Raw genomic sequence first — 19881 nt, 5'->3', positions numbered from 1 at the left:
TTGTATTATTTATTTTATTTATTTTTAAGTAATCTCTACATCCCCTGTGGGGCTTGAACTCGTGACCCTGAGATCAAGAGTTACATGGTCTTCTGACTGAGCCAGCCAGGCACCCCTTAAGTTTTATTTATTTATTTAGTTTTAAGTAATTATAGTTTTGGGTTTTTTTTAATGATTTCTGTCTCTTTGTTGAACTTGTTGTTTGTTTTTTTTCCCCAGGTATTATTTTCCTGATTTTGTGGAGTTGTTTATCTGTGTTCTCTTTTTTTTTTTTTGTTAAAAAAATTATTTTTTAATGTTTATTTTTGAAAGAAAGACATGGCACGAGTGGGGGAGGGGCAGAGAGAGAGGGAGACACCGAATCCAAAGCAAGCTCCAGCTTCTGAGCTGTCAGCACAGAGCCCAACGTGGGGCTTGAACTCACGAACCATGAGATCCTGACCTGAGCCCGAAGTCAGACGCTCAACCGACTGAGCCACCCAGGTGCCCTTATCTGTGTTCTCTTGTAGTTTACTCTTTAAAACAATTATTTTGAATTCTTTGTCAGTTCTTAGATCTGCATTTCTTTGGGATTGGTTACTGGAACCTTCTTAATTTACTAGTTTCCTTTGGTGGTGTCACATTTGCCTAATTCTTGTGTTGACATTTTTGCATTTGAAAGGCCAAAAAGCTCTTTTTGTCTTGACAGACCAGTTTTGGCAGGTAAAGACCTTCTCTTGCTGGGTGCCTGGACTGATGGTCTGCCTCCAGGATCATAATTGAGTGGGGTTGTAGTGTGCCTGCTGCTGAGTCCACAGTGTCCTTAATTGGCAGGTCTGTGAACAGGGACATGACGGATGTGGTTCCTCCCAGATCCTCAGTTGCACAGGACTGCTCTAGGACCAGAGTCCAGCAGGGCTGAAGCTACATCATGGGGCTGCTTTCAGGTCCACTGCTGAGTGTGCAGACAGTGGGTCTGTTACCAGGAGTGGGAATGGGTGTGGCTCCTGCAGGTTTTGAGCAGCTTCCTGCTGGGCTCCTCAGTCCTGCTGGGGCCCTGGGTGAGCAGGACTGACTCCAGTACCACAATAGAGCAGGGCTGGAGCCAGGTTACCGAACTGTTTCCGATTTTATAGTCATGACTGAGGTCTGTGGGCCTGTTACCAGGGACACAGTTGGGTGTGGCTCCTCCTGGGTCCTTTGGCAGATGGGGCTGGAGCCGAGCCTCCAGACAGACTGGGCTGTTTTAGGCCTGTAGCTAGGACCGCGTTTGGTAAGCCTGCCGCTGGGCCATGGGACTGTCTTCTCAAAGTGGCTGTCCTCAGCCTTAGGCTTCACTGGGGTTTCTCAACCTCCTACCTGGATCCTAGAGCTCTCGCAAAAGCAGTTTTATCTGTGGTTGGCTGTCAGATTGTTGTTTGTGTAGGGAGATGTGAGCTGGGGACGTCCTATTCCACTATCTGGCCGGCGCCCCTCTCCATATGTTCTTAACAGAGCCTCAGAATGAACCTGGGTTATGACAGTTTCTCTGATCAGCATTCTCCTAAGCTAAACACCAAAGTCCCCACACTGGTCTATAAGACCTGAATTCATCTGGGCCCTCTGTTTTGTTTGTTTTTTGACACTTTTTCCTGCTGTTCTGTCTCTTGTTCGCTCTGTTTTAGCTTCCCTGGCCTCCTAGCTGATCTTTGAACACATCAGGCATATTCCTACCTCTGGGCTTTTTGCCTGTGGTGTTTCCTCTTCCCGAGCTGTTTTGTCCATATATCATCGTGGCTGTTCTCTCAGTCCCTTCAGATTTTACTTCAAATATTATCTCAGCAAGATGACCCCATCCATAATTTCAGTCTCCTTGCTATTTCCTACACTCTTTACTTGCATTATTTTTCCCCTTAACACTTTTCTAATGTGCCATATATTTTATCTTGTTTATTATTATGTCTCTCCCATTAGAATGAGAAGCTTCATGGGAATAAGGATGTTTGGTTTTTTTCACTGTGGTTTCTCCAGTACCTAGGGTAGTGCTTGATTCATAGCAAATGCTCAATGAATATTTATTGGGGGAATGCTTCATGGAATTAATTGACAGCTGTTTCAGTACGATGGATGGAAGATGGATTCACTAAGACCAGCAGTTCCTACATTCCTAGGCTGTCCCTGGTGTTCCGTTTTGTACCACATGTGGATTACTCCATTAAGATGGTCCCTTTAGATGATAACACGGTTTGGTCATTTTAGGAGAGAAATTACAGACTTTGAACAACAGAAAGCAAAAGAATTGACTCGGATAGAAGAGTTTAAAAAGGAGGAAATGAGGAAGCTACAAAAGGAACGGAAAGTTTTTGAAAAGTATACTACAGTTGCAAGAACTTTTCCAGATAAAAAAGAACGTGAAGAAATACAGGTATGCCAGTTCTTTACGTTATACTTATATAAGTTAGTAAGGATGACAGTCTAGTAAGGATCTCAGAGTTATATGACGTGTCAAAGAGAAATTGGGTATCAATTTATTAATCATTCATTGACTCAACAAATAATCTGAGATACTACATGAAGAACATTTTTTGTAGTTTTGGCTTTTAGAGTGAAATATATCAGTTGTTTTCTTACCAAAGTCTTCCAAAAAAAAAAAAAAAAAAAAAGACTACAATAACGGCATCAGTGAATTAATAAGCCAAGAGTTGGAAATTCACCAGTGTCATGTTGCATTGACCTGTTTAATGTCCCACGTACCAAATGCTGTTAATTCTGTTCATTTATATGAATTGAAGCCCTCTGTACTAACTGTAAATCTTGCACTCTTCCTTTGGGTAGAGCACTTGCTCACCAATCTTTCCCAGCACTACATCTGTATGTTTTTCTCTAATAGTTACCTTTCTCTTTCACTTACTGGTTTGACTTTCTGGTCTTGTAGTAAAAATCTGTTTTAGTTAGCTTGTCTTTGATGTTTCTCATAGCTTTCGGGCCTCTTTTCCCCCAGTTATTAATACTTGCAAACTCTTAACTATTTATTTATTTTTGAAAAGCCAAAAAGTTTTCTTCTGTATATTACTGTCCAATTTTCCCAGCACTGTTTGTTGTTTTTTTCCATTGGATATTCTGTCCTGCTTTCTCAAAGATTAGTTGGCCATACGTTTGTGGGTCCATTTCTGGGTTCTCTATTCTGTTCCATTGATCTATATGTCTGTTTTTGTGCCAGTACCATACTGTCTTGATGACTACAGCTTTGTAATACAGCTTGAAGTCCAGAATTGTGATGCCTCCCACTTTGCTTTTCTTTTTCAGGATTGCTTTGGCTATTTGGGGTCTTTTGTGTCTCCATACAAATTTTAGGATTATTTGTTCTAGTTCTGTGAAAAATTCTGGTAGTATTTTGATAGGGGTTGCATTGAATGTGTAGGTTGCTTTGGGTAGTATAGACATTTTAACAATGTTTGTTATTCCAATCCATGAGCATGGAATGTTCTTCCACTTCTTTGTGTTGTCTTTAACTTCTTTCATAAGTGTTCTGTAGTTTTCAAATCTTTGATTAGGTTTATTCTTAGGTATCTTACAGTTTTTGGTGCCATTGCAAATGGGATCGCTTCCTTGATTTCTTTTTCTTCTCCTTCATTATTGGTGTATAAAAAGGCAACAGATTTCTGTATGTTGATTTTTATATCCTGTTACTTTGCAGAATTCATGTATTAGTTCTGGCAATTTTTTGGTGGAGTATTTCGGGTTTTCTACATAGAGTAACATGTTGTCCGCGAATAATGATTGTCTGACTTCTTCCTTGTTGATTTGGATGCCTTTTGTTTCTTTTCATTGTTTGATTGCTGAGACTAAGACTTCCAGTACTGTGTTTAAATAGAAATGGTGAGAGTGGACATCCCCGTCTTGTTCCTGACTGTAGAGGCAAAGCTCTCAGTTTTTCCCCATTGAGGAGGATATTAGCTGTGGGTCTTTCGTATATGGCCTTTATGGTTTTGAGGTATGTTCCCTCTATTCCTACTTTGTTGAGTGTTTTTCTTAAGAATGGGTCCTTTATTCTGTCAAATGCTTTTTGTGCATCAATTGAGAGGATCATATGGCTCTTGTACTTTTCTTTTATTAATGTGGTGTATCATGGTGATGGATTTGTGAATACTGAACCACCCCTACAGCCCAGGAATAAATCCCACTTGATCGTGGTGAATGATTCTTTTAATGTACTGTTGGATTAGATTTGCTAATATCTAGTTGAGAATTTTTACATCCAGATTCATCAGGGATGTTGGCCTGTAATTCTCCTTTTTAGTGCAGTCTTGGTCTGGTTTTGGAATCAGGTAATGCTGGCCTCATAGATTGAGTTTAGAAGTTTTCCTTCCATTTCTGTTTTGTGGAACAGTTTGACCAGAATATATATTAACTTTTCTTTAAATGTCTGGTAGAATTCCCTTGGGAAGCCATTTGGCCCAGGACTACTCTTGTTTGTTCGGAGATTTTTGATTACTGTTTCAATTTCTTTGCTGGTTATAGGTCTGCTCACATTTTCTATTTCTTCCTGTTTCAGTTTTGGTAGTTTGTATGTTTCTAGGAATTTGTCCATTTCTTCTAGATTGCCCAGTTTTTGGCATATAATTTTTCATAATATTCTCTTACAGTTGTCTGTATTTCTGTGGTGTTGTTTGTGATCTGTTTCATTCATGATTTTATTTGTTTTGGTCCTTTCTCTTTTCCTTTTGATAAGTCTGCCTAGGGGTTTATCAATTTTATTAATTCTTTCAAAGAACCAGCTCTTAGTTTCATTGATCTGTTCTGCTGGGTTTTGTTGTTTTAATATCATTTATTTCTGCTCTATTCTTTATTATTTCCCATCTCTTGCTGGCTTTAGACTTTATTTGCTGCTCCTTTTCTAGATCCTTTAGGTGTAGGGTTAGGTCATGTATTTGAGACTTTTCTTACTTCTTGAGGTAGGCCTGGATTGCAATATACTTTTCTCTTAGGACTGCCATTGCTGCATCCCAAAGGTTTTGGACTGTCATGTTTTCATTTTCATTTGCTGCCATGTACTTTTTTATTTTTTGCGTATTAATGAGCTCCTTAGGGCTCCTCACTGCCTTCAGGTGAGTTCTCAGGTGATGGGCAAGGAGATCTTGCTTCTGCTCATGCTCCTTGCCTCAGCTTTGAGGCACTCCCCATATCATGCACCCACATAAGCCATGTAGGTGATGAATTTTTCCTTAGTTTTGACATTGGTCTTGATTTTTATTTGTACAGTTGCAAATTGCTTCTAGACATTTCTAGGAGTTTCTTCACAAATGTCATTTAGTCCATCTGAAACAGATCAGTTTCTTAAAACCCATTTCTTCTAATAAATCTGAAACAGAATCTGCTTTCAGGGCTGGTGGTTTTGACTTTGAATGTTTTATTCATCCCTTTACCTCAGCTCTTCATTCAATTAGTCATGATTCCTGTCAATTTTTTCTTTACCAGATAATCTCCCATTTGTCTTTCTTTCTATTTCAATTAATAGCTTAGTGTAGACCTTTATTACCTCATGGCAGTGTTATTGCAGTGAACTCCTTAGTAGTGCCTTCCTTCTTCTGGAATCAGTTTTGTTGATGGCATGAGGTGAGTCTTTACCCTGAACTCCATTCCCTTTTCATGAAAAACTTGATGTTTTTGAAATGTGATTGACCAAGCCTTCCCTTTTCTGCTGCCTGTGCTACGGCAGCACTTATGTTTTGATGATGTATCTCTTTTCTTCTATTGCGTTATTCTAGTAATTTTTTGTTGTTGTTGTTTTGTTTTGAGAGGCTTTGAAACAGCAGATAGCAGATTTACAGGAAGATTTGAAAAGAAAGGAAGCAAAATGGTCAAGCACACATGGCCGTCTTAGAAGCCAAATAGAAATGTTGGTCAGAGAGAACACAGACCTCAGGGAAGAAATAAAAGTGATGGAAAGATTCCGATTAGACGCCTGGAAGAAAGCAGAAGCTACAGAGAGCAACATAAGGATGGGTCCGTGTGTGACTGCCACAAAAAAAGATGGATCCATGGTAGGTTTGGAGCCAGTTTCGTCAAGTCAGGGAGATATTAAATATTTGAGCCCTCAAATTTATAGAGCTGGAGCAGAGGAAGTGGGGAGAATGGTAGGGGATGTGATCAGAGATGTGATAGAGGGAGGTGGGACAGAGTTCATGAGGCCTTAGTTGATTCCTGTAAGCACTTGGGTGTTTCCTCTGAGTGAGAAGTGGAGCTGTGGAGGGCTATGGTTGAAGAGGGGGCCTGATCCTTTATTTTAGTAAGGTCACTCTGTCTGCTGTTGACTGTAGACTGAATGGGGAGGAGAAGGTTATAGGCATGATTGGGAATGCCAGTTAGGAGATTGTTACTGTTATTCACACCACAGATGACTGGAAGAGCAGCAGTGGAGGGCTGAGAAGTGTGTAGGATTTGTTGATAAGCTGGATATTGGATGTGACAGCAAGGAAGGAGTCAAGAATGGCTTCCAGTAGGGTTCCTGGGTGGCTCAGTTGGTTCAGCATCCGACTTTTGGTTTTGGCTCAGGTCATGATCTCACAGTTTCGTGAGTTCTAGCCCTGCATCAGGCTCTCTGCTGGCAATGCAAAGCCTGCTTAGGATTCTCTTTCTCTCTCTCTTGTCTCTCTCTGCCCCTCACCCGCTCATGCGGTCTCTTTCTCTCTCAAAAATAAATAAACTTAAAAAAAAATGGCTTCCAAGTGTAGTGTAGTGATTTGGCATCATAGAGTTTCCATTTATTGTAAGAGACCACAAGAAAAGAGCATGTATTTCTTGGGAGCGTGGATATTAGGATCTCAGGTTTAGATGGGTGAATTTGAAATGCCTATTAGCCCTCAGGTTGAGATATTGTCTGGGAAGTTATGTACATAGCAGGAGAAGGTCAGATTGGAGCTAAAAGTTTAGGGGTCATCAGGATGTGTGGTAAAGCTTTGGGCTGGCGGAGTTCACCAAAGCTAAAGGTGTGGGTAGTAAAGAGATCCACGTACTGAGCCAGAGTGTGAGAAGATGGGGGGAGGAAAATTGACAACCAGAGGATGGAGTTAAGGAAGCCAGTGTGGTGCCCTGAGAGCCAAGTAAAGAAGGTACTTCCCAGAGGAGAGAGTGGCCAGCGATGTCAAAGGTTGCTGCTAAGTTAGATGAGGGCTGAAAATTGGTCATTGGATTTACCACGTAGGAATGTGTTGAAAGTAAAAGCCTGACTAGATAAGAGAGAATGAGAAGTTTCAGACAGAGAATAAGAACTTTCTGGAGAGATTTTGCAGTGAATGGAAAGAGAAAGGGTAGTGGCTGTAGGAAAGGTGGTTTTGTTTTTGTTTTTGTTTTGTTTGTTTTAATGGGAAAATTAACAAGTGTTTCTGTATTGACAGAATTGATTCAGTAAAGAGGAGAATGCCGATGCAGGAGAAGGTGGGAAGAAATTGTTGGAGCAATGTTCATAAATGAGAGAAGGGGGGATTTAGGGAATGAAGGGAGGGTCTGGCCTTGGCCAGGAGCATGGACAGCATGTGCCTGGTAGCAGAAGGTTGAAGGTGTGGAACCCAGGCTCAGTGTGTGGTACCTGTTGGTAGGAAGCTCCCTCCTAATGTTAGTATTGTCAGTGAAGTGAAAGCTTGGTCGTCAGGTGAGAGTGAAGATGTAGGAGGTTTGGGGAGATGAGAGAAGGAGAGTGAAAGGCAAAGGAACTAGGGAAGTGTAGTCTGCTTCCTGGACTGCTTTGGGAGCCTATGTAGGTTAGAGATCATATATTTCAGGTGAGAGTTGTTTGCATTATTTTTTTGTTCAGCATTTTGGTTGTAAGGTGGTGGAGAGTTATATTTTAGAAGAGGTGTGGTCATCCAGGTGAATACCACAAAGTGAGTGAGGGCATGGAGGCAACAGTATATGCAACCAGAGTCACTGCGGTGAAACTTGGTTTAAGCTGCATAAGACCATAAGGTTTTGAGGGACATAGAAAATCTACATGGATTAATGAATTGTAGGACCCTGTACAGTTGGTGGAGTTAGGGTGTTAGAGGAATGAGCTAGATATAGCAGTCTGAAGAAAGTGGGGTTCTCCCACCTCCCCAAACCTTTTATTATAACAGCTTCCCCAAATAGAGACATTTGAAAGAACAATAGGATGACCACCTGAAGAGTCACCTAGATTCAATCACTGTTAATATTTAACCACTTGTGTGTATGTGTTTTGCTGTACCATGTGAAGCTAATTGCAGAAATCATGGCATCTTACCCCTGAATACTATAGCATTTTATTAAATGGCATTGGCTTTTTCAGTAGACCAGGCTAATTATTTTGTAGAATTTCCCACATTCTGGATTCAAAGGCTTTGAAAATGAGATGTTTGCAGTTACTGGTAATTGCACATATTGATAATGACCAGTTGTAGAGTTTGTCCATTGGTGTCCATGGCTGAGGGAGGATAGAGTAGGTTGGGAAACTGAAGCTAAGGCAGTGGAGTTATCTCCTGGCAAGGTGAGTACGTGTTGGGTGAGTTGGGGACATGAGACACAGAACTAGGACAGGGGTGCTTAGGCAGGAGAGAGATTTGGTTGGAATCAGTGATGGGGAGCAAGGAAGACCTACCTGTACCCTGCCTCTAAACCTAGGGGTGTAAATTCTGAGGGTGAGAAATTTCCATCCCTAGAAGGAGGCAGTGGTGAGCCGTCTTAGTAAGGAGCTAGGGCTCAAAGTGGAGCAAGATGGTTGGGAAGTGTTCACAGGAGAGGTAGAGATAAGGGGGTTTTGCTGATGTTGAGGAGTAACTAACTGCCCTCTTCTCTGGCTAATCTGGCAACAGTTACAGAAGACTTTCATTTTATGTTGTCTGTTATGCCCTCGCTTGAAGAATGAATATATAGTTGACCCTTGAGCAACATGGGTTTGAGCTGTGTGGGTCCACTTGCACACAATTTTTCAATAAATACGGTACAGCACTGTAAATATATTTTCTCTTCCGTACAATTTTTTTTCATTTTTTAAATTTAAAAAAAGTTTTGGGGCGCCTGGGTGGCGCAGTCGGTTAAGCGTCCGACTTCAGCCAGGTCACGATCTCGCGATCCGTGAGTTCGAGCCCCGCGTCAGGCTCTGGGCTGATGGCTCAGAGCCTGGAGCCTGTTTCCGATTCTGTGTCTCCCTCTCTCTCTGCCCCTCCCCCGTTCATGCTCTGTCTCTCTGTCCCAAAAATAAATAAACGTTGAAAAAAAAATAATTAAAAAAAAATAATAAAAAAATTTTATTTATTTTAAACATTTTATGTATTTTTGAGAGAGTGCAAGCAGGGGTGGGACAGAGAGAGAGGGGGACAACTGCATTGACACCTGCGAGCCTGTCGTGGGGCTTCAACTCATGAACCAGGAGATCATTACCTGAGCCGAAGTCGAAGGCTCAACCGACTGAGCCACTCAGGTGCCCCTGAGTGTATGACTTTCTTAATAACGTTTTCTTTTCTCTAGCTAACTTTATTGTAAGAATACAATACATAGGGCACATGGGTGGCTCACTCAGTTAAGCGTCTGACTCTTAATCTCAGGGTTAAGTTCAAGCCCTGCACTGGGCTCCACACTGGGTGTGGTGCCTACTTAAAAAAAAAAAAGAATATGGTGTATAATACATATGACATAAAAATATGTGCTAATCTGTTTATACTGTTAGTAAGGCTTCTCGTCAACAGTAGGCTATTAGTAGTCACATTTTGAGGTAGTCCAGAGTAGTACATGGATTTTCAACTGCTTTGGGGATCAGTGCCCCTAACCCCCACAGCGTTGTTCAGGGCCATCTGTTTTTCCAAAGGTGGTGTGTGTGTCTGTGTGTGTGTGTATAGTACATTCATAAATAATAGCTTGTTCACTCTGACCTGTAGTGATGATAAATGGAAACAACATAAACAAACTTAAGCCATTCTCCTTGCAAGCTGAGTTTTAGTTTCATTCATTGTACTAATATGTAGACAAGCACTAATTTTATATTCAAAATTATCTCATACTATAGAATTCATCAGTTCGATTACAAAAGAGTCAGATTTCTTCAGGAACCCAGGTAGAAAAATACAAGAAAAACCATTTGCCGACACAAGGTAAGAAGTTGCATGATATTTTTACAAAATATACTAGGAATTTAAAGAATAGAGAATTTACACCTAATATAAGAAGTAAGACATTGTAAAATATCATTGAAGCCCCTATGTATTCTCCCGAACTTACTTCCACCCTGACAACATTCCTTTGCTTGTTTTTCATTCATAAATCAATATAGTATTGTTTCTGTGTATCCCTCTACAATTTGCTTTTTTCTCTCAATATTTTGATACCCACATTAATACATATAAAACTCTAGTTTGTTGATTTTAATAGCTATACAGATTCCATGTATATTTGCACAATTGAGTTTTCCTGTTGATGGACTTCATGTTTTCCCCCAGTTTGTCAATAGAATGAATAAGGCTGAAGAAAATATCTGTCATGTGAGTTTCTCCAGGATACATATCAAGAGTAGGATGCTGGGTCATACCAGGTTTGTGCTACTGGAGGAGATTTTCCCTTGGCTCTGCAAAGTGGCTTTGCCAGTTTTTTTGCTGTCAGCAGAGTATGCTTTTTGTGCCTACCAACCCTTGACCTGGTCGGACTTTAAGACTGTGGCCAGTCAGATGGGCATGAAATGGTGGGTTAGTGTAATTTTAATATGCATTTCTCTGATTCCTGGTAAGGTCATGTGAGCATCTTTTTGTATATTTAATGGGCATTTGGGTTTCCTCTTTTGCTTATTGCCTGTTCATTTCTTTTGCCCATTTAAAACTTTTTAGGGAGTGGCTTCTCTTTATTGAAGTTATTCTGCGTGCCAATCCTTTCTCAGTTACGAACACTGCCACGATCTTTTCCCAGTCTGGGTTTAGCTTTCGGTTTGTGTTTTTTATATACATGTTTTTCCTTTTAATATGGAATTTATCCATCTTTTTTTATGACTTTAAGAAATCCTTCTCAATCCTTAGGTCACAAATATATATTTTCTCTCATTAACTTTTGTTTTCACAACTAGATTTTTAATTTACCAGGAATTTTTAGAAATTATTTTCATGAATTGAATTTATAAAAGTGCATATAACATATGCAGCTTGATGGTTGTAAAGGAAATACTTGGATAAATACCAGCAAGATAAAGAGAGTAACAGCACCCCAGAGCTCTCACCTCCATGATCATATTACATTCCCTATCTGTGTAGTTTCTACTCTTATAAGTGCAGTCCTACAAAAATGCTTTTTGAACTTTCTGAATAGTTATACTGTATGTATTCTGTTGTCTTTTATCGTACATTGTTTTTGAGAGTCATGTTGATCTGCAACTCTAGTTCGCTAATTTTCCTGCAAGGCAGTTTGAATGCTTATGAATATATTACAATTAACCTGTTGATGGTTAAATTTTTTTTAAGTTTGGGATGTTAAACAATGATGCTGTGAACATTCGTAAACGTCTCTGGTTACATTCATTTCTCTAGGGCACATAGTGCAATTACTGGGTAATCAGTAAGAATATCTTTAACACTCATAGATTTTGCCAAGACATTTTCCAAAATGATTTTACTGCCTAACCAGCAAAGTAATGTAAGTGCTTGCACTGCTCCACACCTTGTTGATACTTGGTATTGTCAGACTTCGATTTTTGCCAGTCTGGTATGGATGAAAACTATCTCATCATAGTTTTGATTTGCATTACTGGGATTACTAAATATGTTAAATACCATTGCCTATGTTTATTACCTATTTAGATTCCCTCTATGAGAAAAATTGATCAGGTCTTTTACTCATTCTGTGGTGTTGTCTTTTTCGTTATTGGTTTGTGGGGGGATTTCCCCTCCCTCCGTTGTAATCATTTAAGAGTTACACACATTGCAAATATCTTCTTCCAGTCTGTGGCCTGCCTTTTTACTCTTTATGATATCTTTTGGTGAACCAAAACTCTTTTCCTTTTTTTAATTGAAAATGCATTTGACATACAACATTGTATAAATTTAAGGTATATAATAATGTTGATATATGTATTTATATATTATGATTGCCAGTGTAGTGATAATTAATACCTCTATCATATCACATAATTATATCTTTAAAAAAAGTTTTTTAACGTTCATTTATTTATGAGAGAGTGTGAGCAGGGGAGGGGCAGAGAGAGAGGGAGACACAGAATCCATAGCAGGCTCTAGGCCCTGAGCTGTCAGCAAAGAGCCTGATGTGGGGCTCGAACCCACCAACCATGAAATCATGACCTGAGCCGAAGTTGGACGCTTAACCGACTGAGCCACCCAGGCACACCTAGTTATTATATCTTTTTAATGGTTGAAGAGTTTAAGATCTAGTTTCTTAGCCAAATTGTTCATTATAATACAATATTACCTATATTCACTATACTGTTCTAGGACTTATTTACTACTTGTTGCAAGTTTGTACCTTTAAACAACATCTCCCCTATCCACCAAACTCCCCCTCCCTGGTAACCATGGTTTCACTCGTTTTACAAGTTTGGCTTCTTTAGATTCCACTTGTAAGTGATATCATACAATATTTGTCTGTCTCTGTCTGACTTACCTCACTTAGCATAATGTCCCCAAGGTCCATCCATGTTACTGCAAATAGCAGTATATCTTTCCTTCTCATGGCAAAATAATATTCTGTTGTGTATCTATATCACATCTTTATTCATACATTGAGGGGCACTTAGGTTGTTTCCATATCTTGGCTATTGTGAGTAATGCTGCAGTAAACATAGGCTTCAATATCCTGTTTTTATTTCCTTTGAGTATGTACTCAGAAGTGGCATTGCTGGATCATATGGTAGATCTATTTTTATTTTTTTGAGGAACTTCCATAGTGGATGAACCAGTTTATATGCCCACCAACAGTGCATAAGGATTTCCTTTTCTCCACATCCTTGCTAATACTTGTTACCTCTTGTCTTCTTGATGATAGCTTTTCTGGCAAGTGTGAAGTGATATCTTGTGGTTCGGATTTGCAGTTCCTAGATGATTAGTGAAGTTGAACATCTTTTCATGTACTGTTGGTCATTTGTATGTCTTCTTTGGAAAAATGCTTATTTAATTCCTTTGCCCATTTTTCAGTTACATTATTTTGTTATTGAGTTATATGAGTTTTTCTGTATTTTGGATATTAACTCTGCAAAAGTTTTCTCCCATTCTGTGTGTTGCCTTTTCATTTTGTCAATTGTTTCTTTTGTTGTGCAGAAGCTTTTGATTTTTGATTTGTTGATTTTTGCTTTTGTTGCTTGTGCTTATGGTGTCATATCCAAGAAATCATTGCCAAGACCAATGTCAAGGGATTACTTCCATGTTCTCCTCTAGAAGTTTTATGGTATCAGGTTTTATGTTTAAGTCTTTAATCCATTTCAAATTAATTTTATGAGTGGTCTAAAAAGAGATCCAATTTTACTTTTCTGCATGTGTTCGGTTTTCACATCATTGGTTGAAGAGACTATCTTTCCTCGTTGAGTGTTCTTGGCTCCTTTGTTGAATATTAACTGATTGTATATGTGAGGGTTTAATTCTGGGCTTTCTGTTCTATTCCATGGGTCTGTGTGTCCTTTTTTATGCCAGTACCATACTGTTTTAATTACTCTAGTTTAGCAGTATAGTTTGAAACCAGCAATTGTGATGCCTCCAGCTTTGTTCTTTTTTCTTAGGATTGCTTTGGCTATTTGGGGTCTTTTGTGGTTCTATACAAATTTTAGCATTCTTTGTTTTGTGAAAAATGTCTTTGGTATTTTGATGGGGATTGCACTGAATCTGTAGATTGCTTTGGGTAGTGTGAACATTTTAATTCTTCCCGGAAGTATAATGTATCTTTCCATTTATTTGTGTCATCTTCAATTTCTTTTATCAGTCTTACAGTTTTCAGACTATAGGTCTTTCACCTCCTTGGATAAATTTATTCCTAGATATTTTATTCTTGTTGATGTAACATGGAATTGTTTTCTTAAATTTCTCTTTCTGATAGCTTGTTATTAGTGCATAGAAATTCAGCTGGTTTCTTTTTTAATTTTTGTATCCTGTAACTTTACAACAACACTTATTAGTTCTAATAGATTTTTTGGTTGAGTCTTTAGGGTTTTCTATATTTAGTACGTCATCTGCAAATAGTGAAACTTTTGCTTCTAATTCAAATTGGATAAATTTGGATGCTTTTTATTTTTCTTGCCTAATGGCTGTGGCTAGGACTTCCAATTTTATGTTGAATAAAAGTGGTAAAAGTAGGCATCTTTGTCTTTTTCCTAATCTCCAAAGAAAAACTTTTAGCTTTTCACCACTGAGTGATAGTTATTTAATGTTCTTTTCCTTTAACCTTTATACTATAGTTAAGTGGTTAATATACCATCTTATTGTAGATTTGGAGTTTTCTGTATTTGATTATAAATTTTTCTTTCTTTTTTTTTTTTTTAATTTTTTTTATTACGTTTCTTTATTTTTGAGAGGCAGAGAGACAGAGCATGAGCAGGGGAGGGGCAGAGGGAGAGAGGGAGGCACAGAATCGGAAGCAGGAATCCAGGCTCTGAGCTGTCAGCACAGAGCCCGACGTAGGGCTCGAACCCACGAACTGTGAGATCATGACCTGAGCCGAAGTTGGACGCTCAACTGACTGAGCCACCCAGGCGCCCCTGATTATAATTTTTCATCTTTACCATTGTGTTGTTTGCTTTTACATGTTTTCATGATGCTGATTAGCATCTTTTTGTTTCAGCTTGAAGAGTTGTTTTCAGCATTTCTTGCACAGCAGGTGATTAAACTCCCTCTGCTTTTGTCTATCTGAGAAAGCCTTTATTTCTCCTTCATATCTGAAGGATAATTTTCCTGGATATAATATTCTTGGCTGGCAATTTTTATCTTTCATCACTTTGAATATGTCATTCCACTGTCTCCAGGCCTGTAGAGTTTCTGCTGAGAAATCCATTGGTAGCCTCAATTGGTTTGTCTTGGGTTTTTTTTTTTTTTGGGGGGGGGGGTGTTTGTATGTTACCTTTTTTTTTTTTTTTTTTTTTCTTCTCCTGGCTGCCTTTAAGATTCTTCTTTGTGATTAATTTTTGACAGTTTCATTATAATGTATCTTGGAGAAGGTCTTGCATTAAGGTAATAGGGTGTCCTATTAGTTTCATGGACTTGTTTGTTCAAGTCCTTGCCCATGTTTGACAGGTTCTCAGCTATTATTTCTGTATTTTATTTTTTAAAGTTTATTCATTTATTATTTCTGAGAGAGAGAGAGAGAGCGAGCAAGCACAAGTGGGGGAGGGCCACAGAGACAGGGAGACTCAGAATCTGAAGCAGGCTCCAGGCTCTGATCTGTCAGTACAGAGCCTGATGTGGGGCTTGAACTCACAAACAATGAGATCATGACCTGAGCCAAGATTGGATGCTTAAACAACTGAGCCACCCAGGCGCTCCTCAGCTATGATTTCTTTAAATAAACTCTCTGTCCCTTCTCTTCTTGTGGAACCCCAATTCTTCCAATATTTGGCTCTCTGGTGGAATCTCATAGCTCTTGTTGGCTTTCCTCACTCTTTCTTAATCTTAGTTCCTATGCCTCTTCTGTTGTTATTTCTATATTCCTGTCCTCCAAGTCACTTATTTTCTCTTCCATGTGTTCTGCTCTGCTACAGATGCTTTCTATTGCATCTTCATCTCATTTGTTGAATTCTTCAGGTCCAGAATTTGTTTGGTTTTTGTTTATAATTTCAGTCTGTTTTGTAAAGAACTCCTGTTCATTAATTTTATTCCATGACATCATGGAATTGTCTTTGAGTTTTCTTGTAACTTGTTGAATTTCTTCACAAGAGCAATTTTGAATTCTTTATCAGATGCGGTATTTCATGCCTTTGAGTTTTGTTGCTAGAGACCTATTAGTTTCTTTTTGTGATGCCATGTTTCCTTAATTTTTTATACTGTTTGTAGCTATGGACTTCTGCTTTCCCATTTGAAATAGCAGATACCTTCTTAGTTTTTATGATTTCTTTGGTTTTTATAGTTCACCAGTCTAGCTGTTAGAAACCATTCTTCTGTATTCCAGAAGGTGGTAAAATGGCCCAAATTTGTAGTTATTCCCCTGCTCACCAACTGTGGCCTATTTTCTGAGCATGCTCCCTGTTTACTGAATCTTGCTCTTTGGTTGTAGTTGGGAGGGCACATAAGGAGCTGGCAGCAGAGTTAGGAGAGGTGTGGGTTTAGCACTTGGGCTTTGGGGGTGCCTGTGGGCCTGAGGGAAGATCCTCAAGTGGGGTACTACCAGAGGCTTGTGGGTGGACTTCATGTTGAAGTGCTGAAGCAGACAGCAGGAACAACATTCCTGTAATGACCTTTGATATTCTAGTATGCTTCCTTCCCTTTCTCTTTCCTTCTCCAAGTCATGGGGGTCTCTCCTCAGAGATCTGGGTGCTGTTGGAGACAGAGGTTTCTTTAGCCACAACCCATGTAACTGGCCTAGCTGGGCAGTCACTTGTTGCTTTTGCTTTGCTATCACTTCCTTTGGAGAGGTTGTTACTGCCACTGCCAAACAACTTAGCGTGCTGCGTCTCCCTGGGGAGGGGAGCAGCTCTGGCAAGTTCCTCCCTCTCTGCATCCAAACTCATCGTTGTCCTGTTCCAGTGGCATGTTGGAATCTCCCCTCGGGGTGGACTAGACGTCTGCAAATTCTCTTTTGTCCGTGGGTATCCACCAAGGTTTGTGCTCTCCGGGTTTCTTTTCCAGTCATGGTGAATGGGGACGGGGCAGGTTCACTAACTCCCTTGGATATGCATGCATCCCTTACTGAGGTCCTATTTTTGGATGCCCAGGTGGGCAGGAAAGCTCCCAGATCCCTTGGTATGAGGTGCTGAGGTACTTTCATTTGGTTATAGATGTCTAATTGTTTAAAAAGGGAAGGAAAAAAGGAATGACTTATACTGCCATGATGGTTGATGGTACCTTACAGTTACCCACAATTCCCAAGATTCTTACTTAATGTTGTTGAATTTCAGTTTTTTTACTTTACGGGTGGTGCCTCTTAAGTCTTCCCTATCTTGCGGTCATAAACCTATCCTCCTATATTGTCTATATCTAGCTATTCCAGCACCGTTTATTAAATAATTTAATCTGTCCCAACTTTGATAAGATACGTAATTTTATAAGGTATGTTTATACTCAAAGTAGTGAACACAGACTCGGGAGTCAGAGCTCCGTGTCCTGCTCATGTGTCCTGGTCCTCTCAGTGGGTCTCTGCTTAGAGGCTTCCAGTTCCTGCTCATGAACAGCTTGAGAGAAGAATTAAGCTTCCCAGGATTGCATCCTGGTTTGCTTTATTAGCTGACAACTTTGGTACGTTATTTAACCTCAGCCTCGTTTTCCTTACCTCTAAAATGGGGATATTAGTCTTTTCTATGGAGGATGGTTAAAACATTCAGGAGTGAGGTCCAACAGAGCTTACTTTGCACATGTAAGTAAGGTGCAGGCAATTGTTCTTCGTTTATCACATCAAAACAGAGCATTCCTCTCGTCCCCAGAACCATCTACCATCTACCCGTTTGCCCAAGCCAAAATGCACTCCCAGGGATCTCTAGTCCTTCTGATGTTGATAGTTTCTGAATTGATTAATTAGGTTGAACCATATGAAACCCAGCTCCTTGGAACCTATCAGTGATTTAACACAGTGCAGTCAGAACATTTCTGTCTCCCTGGGTACTGCACAAGCCTTCTCAGATGCCCGCCAACTGCCTGAATGGACTCTGCTTCTGTTCCTTAGTGTGCTCTCTGTGTAGCATCCAGTGGCACGTACTTGAAACAAACTTGCAAATTTTGGGCATGGTTTTTTTGGTTTTTTTTAATATGAAATTTATTGTCACATTGTTTTCCATACAACACCCAGTGCTCATCCCAACAGGTGCCCTCCTCAATGCCCAGCACCCACCCTCCCCTTGGGCATCATAGAAAAAAAATATTAGAATGTCAGTATATTTTTTAAAATTCACCTTAATTTGTTGTTGGTGAGTGTGTGTATATGTGTATACACTTATTCTATAACGTATGTATTACTAATATAGTATATGATTGGTGTGCTGGTCATAACCTCAACAGTTTAAACCACAGCAATTCGGTCTGGATTTTAATACCCAGTTATTTTGTCAAGCAAAATTCGAGATGTATTCTTGGATGCCTCTATTATATCTACCCTACATCTAACCTCTAACTAAAGTCCTTGTGATTAGCTCCAAAATACCTTTGGATTCATCTGTTAGGTTAGTTGAGCACCTGTCTGTTCCTCCAGATTGTAAATTCTCAGAAGATGGATATTGTCCTTGTCTTTCTTGGGTCACACTGGACTTAAGTGCCTGAATAAATATTTGAAGTTCTATAATGAACTCCTATGAATTAGTAAAGAAAAATATTAAGACTTCCTTAGCTAATGGGTAAAGGATAGTAGTTCACAAAAGTATATGAACTAAGGAAATATTTGACCATAATATTAAGTAAATTTAAAACTCTCAATTAAATATGAAAACTAACTCCGACAATTATATTCTAACAGGTAATCCATCTCGAAGATCCAAGACTGTGCCTCCTCGTGACTTAGGCAATTTGGATAAGGGACAAGTAAATCTCTATATTTTTATATATTTAAACATAGATCACTCGGGCTTGAAACTGCTTAGTTAACTGACTTAAGTTTCTAAACCATTTATAAAGGTTTTTTACCTAACATTGTAAATGTTTTCTTTATTTTTTATTTTTTAATGTTTTTATTTATTTTTGAAGGAGAGAGAGACAGAGCATGAGTGGGGGAGGAGCAGAAAGAGAGGGAGGCATAGAATTTGAAGCAGGCTTCAGGCTCTAAGCTGTCAGCACAGAGCCCGATGTGGGGCTTGAACCCAAGAACTGTGAGATCATGACCTGAGCCGAAGTCAGACGCTTAACCGACTAAGCCACCCAGGCGCCCTGTATATAAATGTTTTTTATAAACACCAAATGCTAGCTGTCAAATCCTATAATAGGAGAATCTGGCATTTGGAAATAAATGTAAATTTTAGCTGCTTGAAATGTTATTACACGTCCTTTATGACAGATGAAAGAGAGCCTTTTGTCCTTACAGACTGCCTCACCCAGGGAGCCCCCTGAATCAGTGGACCTTTCAGATCCTGAATATAAAAAGGATGACAAAAAAGAGGAAAAAGAAGAAATCCAGGGAGAAATCAGTCATCCTGATGGAAAGGTTAAACTTTTTTTTTTTTAAATAATGAATATTATAAGAAATAAGTATAGGTTAAAGTAGAGTTGGAACACTTAAGATTCTAAAATAATTGATCTTCAAGACCACTGAGGGACCTTACGAACTTTAGTTCCTTGGGGTGTGACCTTAGCTTGAGTCTTTGGACTCCTAAAAATGCTAGACACACACAGGCATTTAGTTGCCCTTTCTAGTTTAGGGATACAGCAAAGGAGGGAATACAGTTCTTTGTTTAAACTCTGTTCTTTCTCTAAACATAGCTAAAAAGCCTTTGTAATCTTTGGTACTTTTTAAAAGCCTCTGTTCTAGGCCTTATCCTTCCTGCAGCCTTTCTGTCCATCGCTAGCTGCACAGTTTTATTCTTGTGCTTAGGAAAGGTTTTGAGCAGGAAATCGCCTGGCTTAGTGTTCCAGCTAGAAGTAAGAATGAAAAGGGAAGGGGGACATAAACAGGGTTTGTTAGCAGGGAGGGAATGAGGTAGTTTTTCCTCAGGTTTATAGAAAATTTACTTTTCTGAATACCTTAATTTGACCCATTTTAATTGAAATGATAAAGCCAAAATTCCCTGCTAGTCTTGAGGAGTGAGAAAGGACAAAATAACAGTAGTCAAAGGGAGTAGTTAGACTTTCCCACCAATAATTTGTTATA

At 39.3% G+C, this 19881-nt stretch overlaps 1 protein-coding gene across 9 annotated transcripts in view; it reads left to right on the top strand.

Annotated features, from left to right (window-relative positions):
• The window catches only part of CENPJ (centromere protein J), a 56765-nt gene that overhangs the window by 29909 nt on the left and 6975 nt on the right, over nucleotides 1-19881 (top strand). For 7 of the 9 annotated variants that reach the window (XM_045443774.1, XM_045443795.1, XM_045443777.1 and 4 more), the window contains 5 exons: nucleotides 2218-2383; nucleotides 5760-6002; nucleotides 9977-10061; nucleotides 18538-18602; nucleotides 19099-19218. In XM_045443774.1, the coding sequence (XP_045299730.1) occupies nucleotides 2218-2383; nucleotides 5760-6002; nucleotides 9977-10061; nucleotides 18538-18602; nucleotides 19099-19218 (679 nt within the window). The remainder of the gene's footprint in view (nucleotides 1-2217; nucleotides 2384-5759; nucleotides 6003-9976; nucleotides 10062-18537; nucleotides 18603-19098; nucleotides 19219-19881) is intronic. The other 2 variants (XM_045443790.1, XM_045443788.1) reach the window with 1 other exon arrangement.

The sequence above is a fragment of the Leopardus geoffroyi genome, chromosome A1 (genome assembly GCF_018350155.1).
Source record: "Leopardus geoffroyi isolate Oge1 chromosome A1, O.geoffroyi_Oge1_pat1.0, whole genome shotgun sequence".
Lineage (NCBI taxonomy): Eukaryota > Metazoa > Chordata > Mammalia > Carnivora > Felidae > Leopardus > Leopardus geoffroyi.
This window is presented reverse-complemented; position numbering and strand designations above follow the sequence as displayed.